Source organism: Pholis gunnellus (assembly GCF_910591455.1).
Source record: "Pholis gunnellus genome assembly, chromosome: 20".
Classification (NCBI taxonomy): Eukaryota; Metazoa; Chordata; class Actinopteri; order Perciformes; family Pholidae; genus Pholis; species Pholis gunnellus.
The window spans coordinates 14,528,176-14,550,997 of record NC_136547.1 but is presented as its reverse complement, the minus strand read 5'-3'; the positions used below and the strand labels follow the sequence as shown (position 1 = coordinate 14,550,997).

At 41.4% G+C, this 22,822-nt stretch overlaps 1 protein-coding gene across 1 annotated transcript; it reads left to right on the top strand.

Moving 5' to 3' along the window:
- Window positions 1–3,742: 3,742 nt before the first annotated feature.
- pkd1l1 (polycystin 1 like 1, transient receptor potential channel interacting) lies at window positions 3,743–22,603 on the top strand (the record flags this gene model as incomplete). The annotated part of the gene is made up of 49 exons (XM_079181155.1): window positions 3,743–3,935; window positions 4,640–4,805; window positions 5,007–5,246; window positions 5,657–5,837; window positions 5,883–6,086; window positions 6,198–6,379; window positions 6,474–6,677; window positions 6,836–6,999; window positions 7,095–7,271; window positions 7,409–7,471; window positions 7,733–7,945; window positions 9,085–9,156; window positions 9,235–9,414; window positions 9,510–9,587; window positions 9,797–9,939; window positions 10,191–10,311; window positions 10,425–10,557; window positions 10,786–10,978; window positions 11,141–11,197; window positions 11,296–11,625; window positions 11,714–11,949; window positions 12,013–12,163; window positions 12,284–12,435; window positions 12,567–12,667; window positions 13,474–13,672; window positions 13,794–13,877; window positions 14,103–14,310; window positions 14,867–14,973; window positions 15,141–15,240; window positions 15,345–15,473; window positions 15,576–15,749; window positions 15,854–16,040; window positions 16,279–16,373; window positions 16,472–16,959; window positions 17,155–17,239; window positions 17,389–17,544; window positions 17,629–17,747; window positions 17,832–17,942; window positions 18,028–18,136; window positions 18,342–18,407; window positions 18,976–19,067; window positions 19,191–19,419; window positions 19,718–19,822; window positions 20,166–20,306; window positions 20,537–20,671; window positions 21,223–21,435; window positions 21,595–21,756; window positions 22,062–22,220; window positions 22,592–22,603. 49 exons carry the CDS (start codon window positions 3,743–3,745, stop codon window positions 22,601–22,603), a joined length of 7,599 nt encoding a protein of 2,532 aa, XP_079037281.1.
- Between the last annotated feature and the right edge of the window lie 219 nt (window positions 22,604–22,822).

Below are 22,822 nucleotides of genomic sequence, written 5' to 3'. Positions count from 1 at the left end.
GAAAGACAACATTTGTGTTGTCAGTGTTAATGTATTTCAATATTTTTACTTAGAAAGGTTCATTTATTTTACAAATATATGACTTGTAAAAAACAATCAAAGCCACCTCACAAAAACATGTTAATATACATGATTGGATATGAGCTTGATGTTGCGTATTTTAGTGGAAAACATATTTTATTTATTTTTTGTTTACAACTGCAGTCGTACTGTGTAATGTGGACACAAAAAAACAACGACAATTCCTTTATACTACATATTTTCTAAAGCATTTTAATTATATAATTGCAACTATGACGATGTTATACAAATAACTGCTCGAGATGTATTTCTAAAATAATGATAATGTTTGACGAAATATTATATCAATATTGTGTTGACTAATATTTCATTCAGAATGTGATTGTTAATGATTTTTAAGTGAAATTATATTTACGCACAGAGAAAACAGTGTCAGTATATTTGATTAATGCTTACAAAATATAATAAAATACAAAATATATATGTACTGTATATTTGTAGCATGTATTAATGTTTCCATTTTCCTGTTTCAAACAAGTTTTTCTGTGATTTTTAGGGATTGTGGGTCTGGGAGATCAGGACCTCTCCTACGTCACTGTTGAATTTCAGGAAACGACCCATAAAGGTCAAAGTTCACATCATGTCAACGTGTCGGATGATGGCTCCTTTTTTGTGTCATCTGATTGGATTTTGGAAACTCCAGGAAAATATGAACTCAGTAAGTTAACTAGAGCAAACAAATTTAGTCAAATGGTGAATAATGAATTAATACAAAATATGTATCATTATGTATTCACCCTCTCTCTCCTTTTTCTCTTTAATCCTGTCATTTTCTGTTTAGACATCAGTGTCTCCAACCCCCTCTCAACAGTCTCCTCCACCCTGCACCTCTGCGTCTTGCAGCCCTCTGCAGACGGCTTGGTGGTCTCTGTGATTCATGGCCCCCCGGGTGTCCCCTCCTGCATCCCTTTCCCACAGGAAGACTCCCGCAGTGGGACTGTGGAGGCAGCATACCTGGGCGACCCTGTCACACTGCAGGCACACATGGGCGATGGTCTGGCGGTGGAGTTTTTTTGGTGGATTACTCACAAGAGAAAAGAGAAAAACATGGAGGGTGTCAAGACAGTTTGCCTTCCCAACTCCGACGGTTTGATCAGCACTGTGGTAAGTAGGGCTGAGAAAGAAGCACTGCTGTGTATGTCAAATTAAATGCTGTCAGCATTCAAGGCTGAAGTTCTCTCTTTTTAATTGATCACAATGTACTTTTAATATTTACAAAAAATGGATCAACAAAGCCTTTTAGTCCAATCTGATTGAAGCAATTTTGGCACATTGCTCAACGACAACCGATGGCTATTTAAAAATGTTTTTACATTAAAATAAATCAATAATGTTCAGGAGAGGCTGCTCGTGTTTAAAGTCTGGCTTCTTTGTGACTGTTTTATAACAAAGAATATCAAAAAGAGTAGAAGATTATATTAAAAACAGGCTAAAAACTGTGTTTTTTCCTACTTCCATTATCTACTTTCAAAGTCTATTATCAGCTTCAAATATGTAGAGATTGCACATTAAAAAAAAAAAACAGTACTAGTTAGACAGGACAGTTAATAGTCACATTCAAGACATATGGTATAATATACCTGTAGAATTTATGCTTGGTGAGAATAATTCAGTTAAAATATGCATTTAATTAGAATAATGAAAATATCTCACCTGATAGCTCTGTACAATGATCAAAGCAATTAATGAAATCTGGCAGATTTTCGGTGAAACTAACAGAAGCTATGGTCTGACAACACAATCGAAACCCATCAATCAACAGCCCAAATTGATAAGAATTAAACAATAAACATTTATCAAGATTTACCCACATCATTTAATTAACCTTCCTTATTTAAGAGGGGTCAAGGTTCAGCACATAGAATGTGAAAAGTCCAATACATTTGCAAACTGTTTTTAAACAGCGTATAGAAGTGTTCTGAAGGGATTTATAGGTTTGAAGAAAGAAATGCTGTATTATTGTTGAGGTGGATCCAGATCCTGTTTAGAAGAGATTGTTTTTGATTAATTATTCTTAACTAAAGACACACACCAACAGCTCATTCAAGCAAATGGTGAGAAGTGATGGGGTTTCTGTTAGTGTGGAAGAAATGCTGTTCTCAATTGGATATTTGATAATTTGGTGATTTAGGATGATGAAAAGGTGTTTTTGCTGATCAAAAAAAAAATCAGATGAATTATAAAAACACACTTATAAATGCCCTCCAGAACTGGACCTTTGAAGCAGAGGGAGTTCACACGGTGTCAGTGAACGCCTCCAGTGCCTGCGGATGGACACAGGAGACAATACACATTGTGAGTTATCTGCTTTCATTCACTGAAAAGTGTCTTCCTCATTGATTCAATGATAACGCTGGTCATATTTCAAATGTGTCTCATTGTAAACAAATCCCACGAAAAAGATCCAAACCAATAACTTGTTAGTCCGTCTCTCAATTCTTTCTGACTTGTCTGGAAAATAAACTGAAATGGCCATGCTCATTGTTATGAAGAAACATGGCTCATTGGTGTGTTTTTAACAGTCTATGTGTATAACAATAGAGCTCTAAGGCATAGGAATCACAGGAATCAATTCATTGTTGTGTTTGGTCTTTTCATACGATTTGTTGACAATAAGGGAAATATGAAATATGACCAATTTGTCCTTTAATCTCACATGTGTTTTTGTGTGCATGTTGTCTCTGTCCAAAATATGTGTGTGTGTGTGTGTGTGTGTGTGTACTTGCAGGTGGTCGTGCCTCTCGTCGCCTCTGACCTCAGAGTTAGTGTATCGGGGGATCAGCTGACTTCCGGAGAGGATGTTTCTGTGGACGTGGAGATGTTCACCACCATGAAGCACCTACTTGTCCTCAACTTCACACTGAACGCTGAGCATGGCGGCATTGACACGAAGGACAATGACAATAAAACCATCAGTGACAGCATCAAAATGACTCTCCAAGAAAACTGTAATAATCACGACTGTAACAACAGTAACAATGGCGACAATCAAAACCACAATAGCATCTATTGTCATGGTGGCACCCTCAACTCAGACACCCAACACTTGGTGCCTCTCCGTCTCCTCCACCCCTCCAATCGCTCCAGCTGCCATTTGCACCTCCGCCTTCACTGCCGCCTCCCCACCACTGCAGGACGTTATCGCCTCAAAGCGTCTCTTCTCTCCACTTCTGACCCAACATCAGTGCTGCTCTCTGCCGTCCTGCCTCGAGCCCCGATGGTGTACGAGAATATATGTGCCCTGAGGTCTTCTGGGAGTTGGAAGTCAGCAGTTTCAACACACACAGAATTCAACCTGGAGGTTGTCGGCCCCGTTAGCCGAATGGGGTCGAGAGTTATTTGGACTTTCAGTTTGGATAATAATACTGGGATGAGCAGGAGAACTGAAGAGTGGAACGTAAATGTGTCTCTTACAATAGCAGGCCGTTATAAAGTGGCAGTTGAGGCCTTTAACCCAATCAGCTGGGCCTCATTCTGCACACACATCCTCGTTCAAGATCCAGTTGGAGAGTTATTATTGAATGTTCCCAGCGTGATCGCAGCTAATCGAAAACACCCAGTTTCATTTAGCGTCACAGCAGGGTCAAATGTGACCGTGTCTCTGCTGGTGAATGCAAGGTTGCTGCACAGAAACAGCAGTTACACTACAGGAGAGGAGGCAATGGTGGTTTTGCTTTTCGACCACACCGGGACAGCTGTGGTTGAGCTTCAAGCTGAGAATCAAGTGTCTTCTCAGAACATAAGCGTGAGAGTGTGTGTTAAGGGGAACAGGAAGCAGTCACCACGAGTTAGGGTTAATCCAACATGGCAACCACCGACCAGTCAGAGTCCTGTTCACAACCTGGCTGACAATGGTGAGAAAGGGGTTTTAATGAACACCCACTGAGCAGTACAAACATCTATTAAGCTTCTTTCTTTTTTTTTTTAAATAAGCGTCATTGTCTTTGCTTGTAATTATTAAGTACATTTCTGAGATTTAAAAAAAATATTTAATCAATTTTTAAACATTTAAATCTGTGATTGTGACACATTTCTTAAACAAATTAATATATTTTTAATTTGTTTCACTATTCAATGTAATAATTGTTTCAGAGTTTAATTAGGGTATCATGCGTTTATCTGAATTGTTTTATCATTATTTTCTGGCTTTGGTTTTTGCATTTTTTTCAACACTGTCAAAGAAAATGGAAGCTTCAAAATGATCAAGTACATGAATGCTGATGCTGTCTTCTAATCTCTTTTTGGTTTCTTTTCTATCATTATCACATTCACTTTCATATATTCCAAACAAGCTTAGTAAAAGTGTTTGATTTCAATTCGAACTAGATTTCTTTTTAGTTTCGAATGTATGATTTAAATTGTGTTTCATATTCGTTCTCATTATCTACCTAAGATCTTCCTCGTGGTCAGTGTTTTGGTTCATTTAGTATAAATAAAAACACCAAAGTATGGTTTACATTTGTAATATATTATATATTACAAATTATATATATATATATATATGTATGTATATATGTGTGTGAGCTGCAATGTGAATATTTGTTTTGTCCCCTAACAGTGCGGATTTCTGCAGCAAAGCAAGCTTATCCCACAAATACAGATATAACTTTCCTGGCCATGGCTGGAGTACCAGACCCGGTGGAGCTCCTCTGGCACTTTGGAGACTCGAGATCAGAGAGAACCACCTCAAGAACCGTCTCCAAAAGATACCACAAACCTGGCAGGTATGAGACACAGATGAAGTCTTCAAAATATGATGTACATGCTTCTTTGTCTTTTGTGCATAGTCTCATTTTACTAGTTTAATCAAGAAAATAATCAAAATAGTTTCAATACAGGGCATAGACAGATCTTTCCCCGGATAGTATTTTTGCCAGCATACGAGCTAGTATTTACAACACTTAAACCCACTTTCTTCAATGTAGGTATGCTGTAGTTGTAGTCATGTCAAGTGGCCGGACCTCCCTTACCTCCGATGTGTTCCCGCTGGTAGTCCAGAGAGCAGTGAAGCTCAACAGGCTGGTCCACCAGGCTTCTGTCCTGCAGAACCAAACAGTGACGGTGAGCTGCCGGGTCAATGTGGGGACTGACGTCACCTTCCTCTGGAGCTTTGGAGACGGATCATCCAGGCTGGGACAGAGCACAGAGCGGCACGTCTTCCACAGGTGAGTTTTACTATCATTATAGATTTTTCAATTAGCTTTATGGTAGCTTAGGTTAATTCACATTTGGTGAATTGTTTTTTCACTTGAGAGATTGTAACCAGAGACAAATGAAGAGTTTATTTTAAAACTGAAACATTTTCCTTTCAGGACAAATCTTTGTCACAATTGATAAATGATACTAATTTGAAGCACTGTTATTGAAGATATAATGCGTTTATGAGAAAAAAAGACTATTGGCCGATATATCGTTATCGCATATTTTTAAACTCTCAAGCTAAAGTTTCTGATTATTTGTTATGGACCAATTTATACTTTAAAACATGAATTTCCTCTCCAGGTTAAGCAAATAAAATGTATGTGTATTTTCCCCCTGTGTACATTTAGTGTTTATGTGTTTTTACTCTCTGCAGGACAGGAGAGTTCAGAGTGGAAGTAACTGTGTCTAACCTGGTCAGTTCTGCCTCTCTAAGCGGTCACATCTTTGTTGTGGACCGGCACTGTCAGCCTCCACCAGTGAAAAACATGGGGCCTCTAAAACTACAGGTTACATTTCACCAGCAGGACTTCTACTATGGCAAAGTAGCTAAAAAGGTAATTACATTGCCGCCCTCATCTTATTCCTCTTCTCTCTTCAAGGTGCGAAGATATGAGGTCATCCATCTGGGAGTGACCTATGAGACGGAAGTTGACTGTGACATTTCAGGAGGCCTTCACTACACCTGGACCTTGTTTGACTCTGCAGGACGAGTCTTCCCTTTGCCTCTTGTAGACACACACAGACAGAGCCTCATACTGCCCAGCCATCTCCTGCACTATGACACTTATACTGCCATAGCTAAGGTAAGTAGCGGACAAACACTGTCACACATTGACCCTTAAACCTGGACCAGGGTCTTGTTGTCCTGCTCCTGAATAGACAGAACTGAGACTCCAATAGCCTTTGCTCCGCAGGTTCAGGTCGCCGGCAGTGTGGTGTACAGTAACTACAGCGTTACAGTGCAGGTGATACCGAGCTCTCCTGTTGCCTTCATCCAGGGCGGCACCAACATCTTCATTAACAACCGGAACGACACCGTGGTCACCCTGGACGGGCAGAGATCTTGCGACCCAGACTTCCCCATGAACCCAGTCAGGTACAGAAACAGTGTAATGTATGCATGGTTGTAAGGTACTCAAATATGCATTCGATCTTAACACTGTTTCTGATTTTTTCTTTTTGCTTTACAGCTTCAGCTGGACATGTAAACCAGTCAGCTCCATTACCAGCTCCTGTTTCCTCCACGACGTTCCCACTTCATCCCCCGTGCTTGTATTTCCTGCTAGTTCTCTAAAACACAACTTTGACCAGTTCCAGTTCTCGATCACCGTCCACAGCGATGAGCGCTCAGCTTCATCAGAGACCTTCCTCACAGTATCACCAAATGTGATCGGGTGAGAGTTATAAACAATTAATAAATCACTAAGAACAGATGACATGTGGATGCTATGAAGTAAATACAATTTTAGAAACATCTGCCACCATTAAACAGTGGACTGTACCTTGATACACCTTGTGACTGTTGCCATGTATCTGAATGTTTCCAATCCAGGAAGGTGTCACTTTCCTGCCCTCAGTGCCGGGGAGACCAGGTGAACTGGCATCAGTCTTTCTCTGTCAGCGCCTCGTGTGAAAGCTGTGATATTTCTCCAAAATACATCCAGTACACCTGGAGCCTGTACCTGGTCAATGCATCATCCAAGCCTGTCATAGAAGGTAAAAGAAAAGGCGAATGCATTTAGACATGTGCAGTACATTATTTCGTTTTCAAGAAAAGAAAATCGCTTTAATTCTATTCTTTTCTGTTCTAGTCCCATTTTGTTACACGGTGGATCTCAGTGCTCCGTCTACCATCATGGAGGGTGCTGCCACTTCCCCTCAGACTCCTGGGACTTCCACCCAGCACCCACCTGCTACAGGTGCTTCACAGTACACCCATACCTCCGATCCTGTCGTTCTGATCCAGAATGCCTCTGAAACTATGGCTGGTGTGTGAATAAATGTGACCGGCTCGTGTGCTTCCCAAGTGGTTACCTCTGTAAAAGAAAGATCTTGAGGAGACCTGCATACTGAAATAGAAATCAACACCATGTCAGTTCACTTCCCTCTTCTCCTCCTCAATCAGATTTGACAGAACCCGAGCCCTCGCCTATCTCTTCTCTAGTAGACAAAAGAGCAGAGGGATCAGGTAAGCAGCTGTTACTGCCATGGTGCTGCAAGCTTTTACTTGAATTAAAGATTTACTTACACAGCAGATACATTTGAATCAAATGTGAAGAAAGGTGTGAATATGTCATTTTTTACCATGTTTGCAATGAAACAAAAAAAGACATTTAATAAGACATGAACATCAATAGGGTAGATCAGCAAGAAGTAATGTGCAAGGTCATAGTTACAGTAAAGTGGATAGTTTATGAATTATTTAACAGCTTTCCCTCTTTGTGTCCAGGAGAAGGGCCCTTTTATCACCCCCTGGGGGAGTTTGACCCTCCAAAGCCTTTGTACTCATCCACTGAATACCCGTCACTTGCCTTTGACAACAGTGGCGTCCTATATTCAGACCACTTTCGCCAGGGTGCATTCCCAATTGAATCTGACTCCTTTGCTGACTGGGAGTTTTCTTTTCCTGTCCTGGAGATCGGTGACTCGGGAGGTCAACAAGGTGAGAAAAAACTGAGCAGAGATATTGGCTGTGAAGCTTCTTAGATCTGGCAGCCACACAAAATCTGTCCAAATCAAAATGATTATTTTATCTGGTCTTAGAATGATAAAAAATGTTGATTGGACCTCTACGAAGGTGAAAGCTATACGTGGTTCTACGCAGTGAATTATGTATGATTAACAAACTATCAGTGGTGGTAAGTACATTTACTCAAGTACTGTACTTAAGGACAAATCTGACGTACTTGTATAGTATACTTTCTACACCATTACATGTGATAGCTTAAGTAATATAGTTACTTGGCAGATTCATAGTAATCATAAACATTTCCCCGGAGGAAATGCACAAGCTACCTGGCCAGCACAGCACTGTATAAAGTGATTTAAATTAGCTCCACATATACCAACTCCAACATTAAAGTGATTTGTACAATAATGCTTCAATAATTATAATAAAATAATTTGATATATCATTATGAAATAAGAATTTCTATATTTACATTTAACTTTTGCGTTCACAGAGTATTTCAAGAATGTGGTATTGGTTTTATTAAGTGAAAGATCCGACTAAGAATGACAAAGTGTTAATTGTCCCGCCCTTAGAGGTGCAAAACAGCTACTAGAGGGTGAGGGAGCTGTCAATCAAGACAAGTCTGCGCAGGCTCACACAGTCCAGAGAGGAGGTGTATAATCAGGCATAATAGAAAACAGCTGTGTAGGTGTACAACAGGTGTTTAGGGTCCTAAAACCTGCATCAATTATGTTTTGGCCACTTTGGGGGGAGCAGAAACAAACTGTAAACACAACACTGACTTATAAAGTTGATATAGCGTACTTCATACTTTAGCGGTTAAATGTTCCACTATGTTTAACAGCTAACGCTAGCTGTTGTCTTTGTCTGCCGTTTGGTGCTGTTAGCATAAAGCAGGTTTATCAGAGCTTTTTTGCTGAAAACAGCTGCCCATGGTGTCTAGAAACGATGCTAAACAGAGAAATAGGAAACAACTACCGAATGTATTTTTCTCTTCATAACACAACGCTAGCACCTTCTTATATGTGCATGTACACAGTCTGTGCAGATTCTTTTTAGCATCTCAAGTTATCCCAATTTATTGTGCACTAAAGCTGATTCTATGTCAGATTCAGATTATGATGTTCCCTTGATGAGCGCAGAGGAAGGAGACCCAGGGGTTTCAGCAGGAAGACCCACAGGTGAAGTACAGCTCTGCGTTTTGTTAATAATCCCGAGTGTGGGAGGTTGTGTGTTAATCACATGCATGTCATTCCCAGGTGTGGATGGTGAGAGCTTCAGTCCAGGAGAGGATTTGTTTCATAATCCAGCATTACATGAAGATGAAGGGAATAATCTGATGGATTCCAGACCATCTGTTGTGATCCAGGAGCCAGTTTTGCTCGATTTACCCAGACACCCAGTAGACAGAGGCCTTTTTGAGTCCTACACTTACACGGGTACATTATTCAGGAAACTCACAGACAAAGATGTCCTCTCTCTATCCACCCATGTCAGTTTTTAGACATCTTCCTCTCTCCTTCCATCTTTCCAGGCATTTCCTCCCCTTTCCTCAGCTTCAGACCATTCAGTCTGATTCCTGGGAGTAGATACATGTTGGAGATAACTGCCAGTAAGTTTCACAACAACAACGGACATTTTTGCCAAAATGCAATGTGTTGTCACAGAAGCCACAGTTTCTTATCCTCACATTTGCTGCAGTGCTTTTTAATTTTGATCTATTTTTAAGGGTTGTATCTATTAATAATAATATTGTAATTATTATGATTGTCTTGTAAGAGTGATGTACAACTAATGTGATTGCTGACATTTTCAACTCAGAATCTCACAATGGTTTTCTGGGCCGGACTCAGCTATTCTTAAAAACCAACCCTGCTCCAAAAGGTGTGATGTGCCAGGTGCAACCAGTCAGAGGGAGGGAGTTATATACACACTTCAGCATCTTCTGCACCTCAGGGAAAGAGGTATTTACTGTCTCAAAGTAAACTCACACACACACTCTCATAACTACTTATAAAAAAAGAAAAGAATTAAGACCAATTTGACTCTGCATTAACCATTTTTTTCTTTTGATATTAGAATTCACTCATTCTTGGCTCAGTCTCAGTTTTTGCACCTTGACAAACAAATGTATCGACCTTTTGACTCCAGCTTTGATTTATTTGCACTGTTCCATGCATGCCAACCCTCACATGTTTATGTGTGTGTGCTGAAGGACTTACTGTACGAGTACAGTATCAGTGTAGGAGACGGACCTCCCAGGACACTGTATAAGGGGAGAGACTTCCAGTACTACTTCAGCCTTCCTTCTGGCGACCCCAATGATGACCGCAAAGGTAAACTCATACACACAGACACTGAATAATACCTTTTGGATGCATTATCATGAAAACTAATTGCAGAGATTCCCTTTTTCCATTAATTGAGTGATTGATTGTTGTTCCTGTAGTAACTATTTACACAGAGATCAAAAGCAGCATGAATGGGGCGCCCTCTAAACCTTGTCCTGTCACCGTCCGAGTCCAACCAAGCTTCTTCAGAGACGCCTCTTCTTCTTCCCATCTTGATCCTGACCTTGAGCTGTAAGAATCACCATGCCATCACATCAAGTCAGGGTTATTATGTCTATGTTGCAGGATATTGTTAGAGGGATTCTTTGTATATATACTACACCACGAGGTACAATAGTTTTTGCAGACCATAGATCAACTTTTGTGTTGCCACGAGAGTTTTACAGTACATCTTAACAAGTCACTGTCTCACTATTCATACAGTATATGGTTGTGTCAGTAATATCTCTTTCTCTCCAGTTCAGAGTCAGGTCTGAGGAACCTCTCAGCTCTGGTGCGACTTGGAAACAGTGTGGAGATTCGTAACTACGTCAGTCTTCTCTCCAGCATTCTCAACCGACTCAGCCGAGACACTAAGGCCAACACACACGCTCAGAGACGCACGCGCAACGTGCTCATTTGCACGGTGTGTGAGCTTGAGAGCAGCGGACAGGTACACACACAGACCTACACTAAACCACAAAGATTAATAGAACCACTTTTTTGATTTCAGCAAATCAATCCTCTACTCTTTATCTCTTTATTCCTCTTTCACAGTCACAGTTCAACAAACGTATCCAACTTTTTACAGCATTTTATTAACATTTAATCCTAGGCATCAATGGTGGACAACATCTGCATTCTGAAAAACCTTTTAGAAGTTACAAGTCAGGTAGGTGGAAGGGTTTGACTTTCATTGACAAAGAGACTCTGATGGATACATGCTGAAAGATGAAAATTGTTTCTCATGCAACACCCAATCCTGTTTAGGTGACATTAGCGAGTGCAAGACGAGTGACCGTCCACGTCCAGGTCATCTCAGAACACTTTTCCAGTGCTCTAATCTGGTGCTCTCAAAAGACACTCAACACCCTGGTGGCTCTGCTGTCACACAGCCTGCAAGCTGTTCTCACTAGTAATGACTTCACACCTGAAATGTCCACCAGTGCTGACATTACACAGGCATTGGAGTCAGACCCCCATGATGAAATACAGGACTCACCCGGTGGTATTTACATGGAACAAGGATTACCGATTTCAACAAAGCAGACGCTGCAGCTCGCAGCTGATATTCTCCAGACTGCTTCAGACCTGACGCTGGTGAGAGAGAACATGTCCTTGTTCATATCTACTTCCATGTTTTCATATTTGTACCTCCATTTATCCCTCAACTTTTTTTTTTTTCCAGAAGTACATCTTGTCCCATGAGGCCCATGAGCACAGAGTCAGCACTGGTCTTATCGCCTTATATGCCACTTACCTAAACCAAACCTCCATAGTCCTCAGCAGTGGCTCAACCACCTTCTACATGCCCGACTCCCTGATCCGTCTTCTGTTTGTTCGTCGCAGTGGAGAGACTGAAAGCAGAATGCATCGACCGTGTGTGCTCAGCGTGCTGACCGAGCTCACCCAGAGCCCTTACACGTGGGCCCACTACCCTGAATCGGTGAGACTGGCATGATATGATGACACTTACTGATTAAACAGCAAGACATTGCTCTCATTTTCCTCTGCTGATTTCCAGCTGAGTGGACCAGTGGTTGACCTCAGCCTTTACAAGTGCAGCACGAAGAGAAAGATCCCGGTTCGCTCGCTCGTTCAGCCAATAAACATCGAGCTGCAACAACCACCAAGAAACGTATGACACTATCTCTTCTTTTCTGTTTGCTACAAGTTGACTCCATTTGCACCGTATCGCTGCAGTAGAGCACATTGTTAAATGAGAGCGGGCGACCATGTGATCACTTCCATTCCGCAGAAGAGCTCTGTGCCCGAGTACGTCCTCCTATGCAGCCAGGTCAACTACCACACCTTCAACATTACCCAGGAGCACTTGCAGCAGGCCATCCAGCTGAGCGTGGTGTTCACGCTGCCGCTCAACAAGGTGTTTCCCATCATGCTGCTCTTCAGGTAGACGGTGACTTGCATTCGGTTTTATAGTTAGAGCAACATAATACCACAATGTGATACTTTTGATGAGTTTTTTGAGTAGAAGGCAAGAATGTGACAAAAAAACAAACCAAGAGTCTTTATTGTGGCAGGATGTTTGAGAGGCCGACTCCCAGCATGCACCTTCTGCACAGGATTCACCACTGGGAGAGGAACACCACGCGGTTCACTCTGCCCCCATCCTACCTCAGTGGTAAGCAATGTCTTGAGTCCATCTTTCAGTTATCAGCTCTGTCCCTTCTCCCCCTCCTGGTCTTTGCATCTTTTAAATTACTGGTGTTCTGATCATATTAGAGAGCAATCGGAATGTCATTCACTACCTAACACTCATAACAAATGATGCTGATTATAGATTCATTATTCTTTTTGTTACATTTCCTTTTCCTCCTGCTGTTTCCATCTGGTTTAATACCAATTGTTTTGAAAGAGAATCAATCAAATTCATTATTCCCAAAAATGCTTTTTGTGTTTTAAATACAGTTTTGATACAGAATAAATAGGGCTTTAGCAATATGTTAAACTAACGTAAAAAAGTATGTGTCACATAATTTGTAATTTAAGTAAGACCTCTCATTGCAGGACTTTGTATTTATTTGTTTTCATAGTAACCTGTGTACAGCGTTAGCCAATTCCACATATCACAGAATTCTAGCTTAAGCTAATTTGCAATGCTGCTCCTAGATAGGGCCCACGAAAGTCAACAAGAAAATACACAGAAAACAGCACAGAACACAAACAATGACGCAATAAAACAATTAGCAGTTAATAACTGACTAACATTGACCAATCAATGTTAATAATCCTTATGTTAAAAGCCTATTTGCTGTTTTTTTTGTTGATTAGTAAGTGTCTCAGAATACAACTGTACCATTTCCTGCTGAAGTTCATATCGTACTCTATTCGTCCATCTAATATCTACATGTTTTGCCATTTCTAATGTACTCTCTGTACTATTTTACATTTACAAAAACTGAATTGCCAAAATTCTTAAATTTCTAGCTGCAGGGGTTGGTCACCTGGCCCTGCTGAATGCTGATTTTGAGAAAACACCCAGACACAAGCACCCCAGTGCTCAGGTCACCTACAGTCTCACAATGGACCGCAGCCTGTGTTTGTCCTGGGACGGCCACCAGGGGGCCTGGACACAGTACGGCTGCAGGACACAGCAAGCAGACGCAGCTACTGCAGTCAACTGCAGGTAAGGCAGGGATTAAGGACATAAGACCTTCACAGAGGGAAACACACACACACACACATGCTAGAAGTAATTGAGGATTAACATAAAGTAATCACTTCTTGCTTGTTGGTGTTTGTCTCAGTTGTCACCAGTTGAGGCCGCTGACTGTGGTGCGGCAGCAGATCCAAAGCAGCCATGACGCAACCGATCTGGACCCGTTCCTAAGGTCACCCAACCCTCCTCAGACTTGGATGATGTGTTTAACCAGAGAAAACTAAATCTCTTGGTTACTAATACTGCAGCAGTAATGTGGACCTTTGACGTTGGAGCACATGTTCCAGTATAGAAAAATAATCATCATCATACTTTTTGGTAGATTTTCTTCGTATTTGAGAAGCAGACATTTGCTTCACTCGGTCATTCTGTTCTCCCTCCTTCTCTGTCACCTCAGTGTGTCCAGTGATCTGACTGTGCTGGGTGTGCTGGTGCTCTGCGTATGCCTGTACATCCCGGGTTTGGTGGCGTGTAAGAGAGCTGATGCTGTCTCTGAGGCGAATCGGAGAGTACACTACCTTTCTGACAACTCTCCATGTGACCCGTATCTCTATGCTGTTACAATCCACACTGGTCTCTGCTCTGCAGCCTGCATGACTGCAAAGGTGAGATAGTTTGTTGTTTCTTTCAACCAGCATTTGTCACATTGCTTTCAACTGCACCTGAAAGTGCATGTTGAGATATATATATATATATATATATACACAAGAAATAGAGGATGTGTGTGTCACCTGTATTCTCTTACTCCAGCTTCTCTATCATGCTCCTTTGTTCGATGGCCATGTCTCCTTCAGCTCGGCCCAGATGTAGAGACCCTAAATCTCAAAATCTTCCTTGCTGCTTTCCCCCGTCTGTCTCTGTGATAACGTTCCCTGTCACTCCTCCACTCTCACCCTGAGCCCACGTCCATTGCAGACAGATGAAAATACCCCCCAAGCATCCTTGGACACTGCAGTAGTTTGAATTGTGTTTTTTTCTTTTAAGAGCTATTTTCTAATGTATGTTTTCAAAATAACAACATTAATGGCTTGTAAACTGTAGTGTTCAATCTTTATTGAAGTGTGTATGGGTTGGTTTTCCAGATTTGGATTGAACTAAGATATCCTAAAAGTCATTTCCTGTCGTAATGTGTTTGGGAAACCTTTTCTACATGTTTATCAGGTTTACATAGTGCTGAATGGTGAAGATGGGCTCTCACAGACAAGAGAAGTACAAGTCCCAGGATGCACTCTGTTCAGGAGGAACTCTCAAGACACCTTTATATTAAGGTAATCCAAATATCTCCTACTTTCAACAAGACGAAAAATAAGCTGTTCGTTTTTTTAGTTTTCCACATAAAATCAATACACCGATCGCCACACATTTACTGCAATACTGTAGAATACTTCACTACTACTACTACTCTTCAGTGTATTCTCTGTCTCTGACGCCACAGTGCAGCAGACAGCCTGGGCCCAGTGTGGGGGGTTCACATCTGGCATGACAACTCAGGACCCTCCCCCAACTGGTACCTCAAACAAGTGGAGGTATCCGAGGTAAAGTCCACCTGTTGAGTGTTTGTCAATGTGTTTGTTTCTTCTGTGTGTGGACTTTCACTTTGACCATCAGGATGCTTTTTGGGGGTCTACTTTTAATACAGGTGAGCCGAGGGCATGTGAAAGGCCGTGCTTGGCTCTTTGTGGGTCAGTGCTGGTTGGCTGTGAACAAAGCGGATGGCCGGGTGGAGAGAATGCTGCGAGTTTGCACTCATGGGATAGGCTTTGCTAAGGTAGAGCGCTCGGGTACACATCTGAACACTCAGTTACAAAAAAAAAAAAAATCATCTTTTAATCTCTTCTGTTGTCCTGGATCTCCACCTGTGTACTTGCAGATGTTGTGTCTCAAGCTGTCTGACTACTTGGCCGACTACCACATCTGGATGTCTTTGTACAGCTGCCCCTGCCCTAACTCGTTTACACACACTCAGAGACTTAGCGTGAGCCTGCTGCTACTGTTGGGGTACGCATGTGTCAACACAGTAATCATATCACAAATGAATAATCGGGTAGGTTAAAAGAACAAAACTAAACTTCAGAGTTCGAAACTTGGCCATGACGGTTTCAAAGCATCTTCTCCATATTGCTGTTGTTTCTGATCACTTGTTTGCAGGTGCCATTCGAGGTGGGCATTATAGATCTGTCAGCTGTTTCTCTGACCACAGGAGTATTAAGTGCGGCGGCAGCGTTGCCTGCAGCAGCAATTATATCTTTCCTGTTCCGACTGCGTGAGGTCCGGCTGATGGGGTCAGTAGTCCAACACACGAAGGGGAGACGGACTGAAAAGGACCCTTTTGGAGGTTTGTACCTAAATGCATTTCTCCTCTTTCTTAGGAGTGGACCATGAAAATGATGCCCACCTGCATCACATCAAAATGTTTTTCCTACAGTATGCAATAAATTACCATCTGTCAATTTCAATCTTACATAATTAATCTGCTTTAATCATTGTTTTTCATTTACTCTTTTTGCATTTTCTTCTCTTTTCTTGTCTCCTCACATCCTTTTTCCTTGTTTTATCATTTTGTCTCCTCTCAGATGCCCAGTCGTTAAATGACAGTGTATTCGAGCCCCATCTCTATTGGAGCAGTCTTCAGCAGTGGGCGCAGGAAACCTGGAGGAAGAAATACCAGGTTACATCTTTTTCTGTTTTTCTCTCTCTCTTTCCCTGTCTCTGTCTTTTTTTGCACATTTTCCATGCCCATCTGACCCCTTCTTCTTGTGTTTGTAGGGCACAGACCTGCTGTCAGTGTCTACTACGATTCTGGAAAATAAAAACACAGGTAATAAACCTGCAATCCGATCAGATGTAGTCGCAAGAAAGGAGGATTCTCTTGAAGTTAAGAACTACAAGGGGCCGACGCTTCAAAATGTGTTGCTGATTGCTGAGCGGAACAATGTTGATCAAGCACCTGGGGGAAAAGAGTTAGATCTTTTAAGTGAAAGCAGGTTTCCTGGAACCCAGAGAGCTCTTTTGTCCGGTAGGAGGGATGTACGTCATGCTATTCAGAAGGAAGAAGATCATCAAGAGAAGTTTTCATCGGACTGCAGCTTTAAGGAAGACTGCTATCACCGGGCAGCGTGGCCAGCACACAACATCGACCGGCTAACAGGGAGAGGATTGAGACCGCTGTCTCAGCGGTCTCACTATCTGGCCTGGACACTGTGTCTGCTGTTGTCCCTCTCCTGCCTTGTGCTTTCTGCAGTGCTGGGATTGAGGTATTAGATGTGTGATGGCATCAAATTGATGATTATGGAGATGTATGAATGGTCAAGTGTGAAGCCAGTGGTGTGGATTACGCTTCATTTTTGCATTAATAATACTGACTTTTTGAAACATTATGTATGTCTATATGTTATAACTGTATGTCTCATGGTCAAAACTATGTATAACTGTGTGTTTTCATGTGTCAGGTTCAGCAGCAGCAAGGTTCTGCTATGGATGCACTCTCTTTTCTTCTCCCTGATGTTTTGCATCTTCCTCATCCAGCCAGCCGTGGTAAATGATTCCAGCATTTTCCAAACTGTATTCCACATAAAGAAACATATAAACCTTAATCCTAAACTAGAATTACATAGAAAATGAATGCAAATTACTCTTAACTACATTTCACTCTTTGCACTGTACATGTTATGTCCCTTTTCCAGATTATTACCGCGGCAGTGACTGTTTCCTTTTGGCGCAGGAAAAGATCAGACTTTCATAGCTTCTTCAGTATAAGAGAGATTGAGAAAGACAAGCAACCAGCAGAGCAGTTTGGGACATCTGCCTTTCCACAGGAGAGATGCTCATACCTTGAAAAGGTGGAAGCCAGACTATTCTATTTTATTCTGTTCTCGTCTATTTGTTTCTATCAAAACATATATTGAATTATCTCTCGTTAACAGCTGCTTGGAGCTCGTCAGCGAGCCCGGTACCTCCGTCTTGTGCGCCCACCGACTCCAGCAGAGCTGAGGAAAAGCTGTGGGAAGAAAAGAAGAGAGACACTCATCCATCACACTCTCAGGTGTGTCTGTGTTTTTGTGTATGTGTGCACCCGTTTGTAAATGATTTAAAGCTGTGTCAGGAATTGTCTCCTCTTTTCATCCAGGGATTTATCACTCTGTGGCTCCATGCTTCTCCTGATGCTGTGTATAAGTTATGGGGCCTCATTCACTGAGCATTACCACCTCAATAAAGCTGTCAGAAAACAGTTTAGAAGGTAACATGCACACACATGCTGTCTCTTTCTTTGTACTTATTGCTGTCTGACACACTCAAAAAAATCCTGCTTTATCTTTCAACAGTGGCCATGATGATGCATTTATGTCTATACAAAAGCATGAGCACTGGTGGAAGTGGGCACAGAGCAGCCTCCTTAATTTACTGTACAAGAATGCATCATCCACAACTGAGGTAAGCTACAACAGTTCTGCAGTCATTCATTACTCTATGAACGTTTCTAAAATACAATGAAAAGGATTCATCCATCCAACGCTGCACAATGAAAATATGAAAATAATTGACCTTCACCATTAATGCAAGTCTCTACAACCCACTGAAGAAATGTCCCTTTGAAGTAAAGATCTTAATTTGTATTTCATTATTATGAAACCAACAGTCACACATCTTGATTGGAGAGCCAATCCTGTGGAAGACAGAGGCGTCCAACTCATTTCAGGGCCAGGTAGGTAACAAAGGGAGACATGCCTTTACATCTTGTATTATACTACTGATATAACCTACATTCACAATACATTTTTAACAAGTATGCGCAATCATAACTTCAGTTACTGGCAAAAAATGTTAGATTACCAAAAAATGTTTGAAAAGGAAACTATTTAGATTTTTCACACATTGAAAACAGAGATTGGTAATAGTTTTCCATAATAACGAAAGAATATACAATTTTTCTTGTGAAATAACAGCAAAGCAACCACATATTTCTTGAATGATCCAGTGCAATACTTTGCTTTAATTTCAAGCAAATAATCTGACACATGGTATTCCAGCTCATCATTCAAGACATCATTGTGCTTTGCACTAACTCCCCCTGTAGAGTGCACTGTTTCTCAAACATATACTGTAGTAGTCCAGTGATGACTCTCAATACCATTCAAGGGTTTGCATTTATTACATTTAGAGATTAATTAATGATTCTACAGTGCGTTTATTAAAGCTACCGTCTTGTCACAGTTACTAGAAGTGTTATATTTGATTTATGATTTGTTCTGACTGTGTCACTGACTACTCAGGTCTTAGTACCTATGCAAACGCCTCCAAAGACATGTGGTCACCTGGGCTGCTACTCGGGACCAAGTGCTACAGTTGGTTTAGGCCACACGAAGTAAGAAACGGACACACGACAGAAATTATTCTTTGAGTTTCTCCTAATGTGATCTGTGTTCAAATCGACTCTAATGTCAGTAATATTGTCACCGTCATTCAGTTGTCCTCTCCTCCTCTGCAGGTCTGATGCAGCGTCCAAACTGAAGCTCCTGCGTTCAGGTGGCTGGCTGTGCAGACAGACTGTTTCTGTCCAATTCACCTTGTTTAGCCCTGCAGCCAACTTGTTCACCAGTGTGACCCTGCTCTCTGAGCAGAGTCCCACCGGCGTTCTGCTGCCCTCTGCCAAAGTCCGGTCGGTTAGAGTGTATCACACTCCTGCTGTGTGGGACTATGTTGTCATGGTGTGCCAGGTAAAATGCTACATTACCTTTTTTATCTGTGAAAACAACTAGGCTTCAACACCATCATAAAGACACTAAGCAGCTGAAGAAGCACAATCTACAGATCCAAATATACACAACAAATTGTTGATTGAGTTTTTTAAAGGAAAAACAAACAACGAGTGACACTAACATTGGATTAACACTGTTCACTTAGATTTTTTAGTCAGAGCATTTCATTTATTGATTGCTGTCGGGGCGTAGTGAGAATTTTAACAAATAAAGCAAGGTTTTAAGGTTCCTTATGTATTTTCCTCCTCCTCTCCAGCTCCTCTTCCTGATCTTGTCCCTTCTGCAACTCTGTAATCAAGCGTACGCTATCGGGCAGCAAGGCCTGATGAGATACTGGAGGACACCTTTTAACTGTCTGGAGGTAAGTCTTACACATATGCATAAACACACACAGGCAAAAATATGAATAATACCAACATAATAATTAAAACGATTATTTAAAGACTTGCATACACACTGCTTGAAGGTACGCATGGAAACCTGCACCGTCATGCATACACACTCGGCCACACACCAATGCAAATAAGATCACAATGACCTAGCTTGAAGGGTAGAGTAACCTGTCGCTCTTAAACCAACATACCTGTGAAGTTTAAAGGTCAAAGCACACAGCATGGTTTTAACTGTAGAGTATGAAATGTACCTGATTATACTTTTGCTTCTCTGGAAACGTACCTCACTTTCTCTCTCTCCCTGTTTTGCAGGTCAGTTTGCTGACGGTATCTTTAGTGTACTATGTTTATTACATCTATCACTCGATCATTGTCTTGGAGGTTGTGGAGCTGCTCCAGAGACACAACCACAGAGGACATGTTGATGTCAGCCTCCTGGCTACCTTGGAACAAGTGAGAGAAAGAAAGAGACAGGAAAACAAATATTTAATGTTGAGAAAGCAGTTCACTGCCTACCCTGCTTTATTTTATCTTTAAAGAGATAATTCTGAGTACTTAACATAATTAAAATGTGACAAAACCTATTACATTACATACAACTAACTGGTAGAGAAGCCCTATAGAGATTGTAGTGTGGGTTTTAAAGAGAACAGCAATGATTAAGACGTATTTTGTGTCTGCAGTATATTCGTACTCTGCGTGGCATTACGCTCCTCCTCCTCAACATGAAGTGTGTGACTGTGTTGAGGGTGAACAGGACCTTGGCATTCTCTGCTACACTCCTCACCCGGTCACTCTCCAGCCTTTTCTGGCCGACGGTAAACTCACTGTTGCAATACCACCAGTTAGGAAAGGTCTCCATTCCAATCGTTACCGGTCGGAGTTTTGTTTTAACAAATAGTTATCAAGTTATGTTCGACTGTATTGGTCAGATTGAGTGCTGTTTGTAGGGAACTATAATAAAACCTTCAATGTGGTATTCCACATGTTTTGCTTTCATGTGCACTACAGTGTGACATCCTTCCTTTGGCAATGATAACATAATGATAACGTCAACTGCTTGATTGTCATTAGAACTTTTAATATACTCCTGTCCAGTTGGACTTGGAAATTGACTGGAAATTATACAGGCAATTTGTGTGAATCTCATTAATGCAGTTTCTTTCTGTGTCCTACCCACACATGAAATGCTGACAATGTTTTTCTCGATTTTCACCCTCTTAAAGCAGCATAATAAGACTTGTTTATTTGGGTATTTCTCACTAAAAAGTCAGGATGTAATTATTTAAAAATGGACATTCGGTAACAAAGCGCAGGCTCACTAAACAGACAGAAAAGACCAAAATGTTCTCAATCTTCTTTTCTTTAGATTTCAGGTCTCATTCTGATGGTGGCGCTGGCCTGCGTTGGGAATCTCCTGTTCGTACAAAGATCCTGGGCCTTCAGCTCACTGCCCCGCTCCCTTCAGACCCTGCTCTGTCACTGCTGGGGTCTCAGGGCCGTTGGGGGCTTTCCCTACTCTGGCCGGGATTTCCTTTACCGTGGAGTTCTCTATCTGTCCTCTGTGGTGTGGACAGCAGTGGTACATATATAATATATAATATAAATGTTATTTTACTTTGTAAAAATTGCGACTGAATGCATGCAATTGTTGTATGTAATAAGTCTTTGCACAACTTATTCTCAGTGGTAGAAACTGTCAGAGTCAGAGTGTTTGAACAGCCATCTGTCTTTCTCGTAGGTGATAGGTGTGGTGTCCTCATTGGTCAGAAGTGCTAAAAGATCTCAAAGCTGGGGGAATGTCTTCACCATAGCAGAATTAGCCGACTACATCAGACGGAGGGTCTCTGAGCTCATTGGGCAGCGTAGACGAGCATGGATTGAAAATCATGCGGAAGGGAAGGTGAGGAAAAAGCGTCAAGTCAACTATCAAACTGAGATTCTTTTATTGAGAAAATACATTTTGCAGACTTGAAAGTTGAAAGTGAAAGATTTTATATATTTCATTGTCAAATTACCTTGCTGTTAAAATCTGAGACAAGGTCAGGATTAATATCTCATGCTTCTGGCAATGCTACTTTGTGGGTTTCTGAAAATTAAGACTATTTTCCCTGTAAATCCTGTAGCCTCTTATACTCAAATATCACACATTGCACCACCTACTTATGTTTGTAGAGTTTACATTAACTTTGCCCTCTGGTTTTTCAGACTTATTTCTTCGAAGAGTTTGAAAGCTTAGTGGATGAACTATTGTTCAGACTCGATGCCCTCTCAAACAGTCTGCACCCCACTCTGCCCCCCAAAGCCCATCACTACAGCGAGGAGGACAGTCCTGTCATACAGGAGCCCTCCATCATGGACGCACAGGTGAGCCCGACACCAAAGTTATTAAAAAAAGACAGACACATACATACATGCATGCACCCATATACTGTACATACAATACAGTACATTATTTAAAAAAGGTGTATTCTGGAAACAGAAACAATGTTTGAACAGTATGATTCTGTTACAGGACTTTTTAAGAACGCGAAAAAGAGAAGTGGTGATGATGAACGATTACACAGATGTCAGTGGCCACGCAGAGACCTTACCAGTATCTCACCTGCTCAGGTAAAAACAACATTCTTACGCAACATTTAAATATCATGAATCACAGTAAACAGAAAATATTTAAATTAGGTGTCACAAAAAGAAAGAAGAATGTTGATGTTTTTCCTGTATGACTGCATTACCAGGTCCAAGATTGAACCGGAGATACTGCAGAGAGGCCAAAGGGGAGACCACTCCTCCTCAGACAGGGCTGTGGTATGGGATGCTTCACAACAGCCTGAAACAATAGCCGAAGAAAACCCAAAAAGCAGAGAGCTCCGGACATATTTAAAGGCACAAAACTACCTCTCCCTCCCTGAGCCAACATCACGCATCAGCGTTTGTACAGAAGATGTTCTGGAGGAGCAAGTTAATGA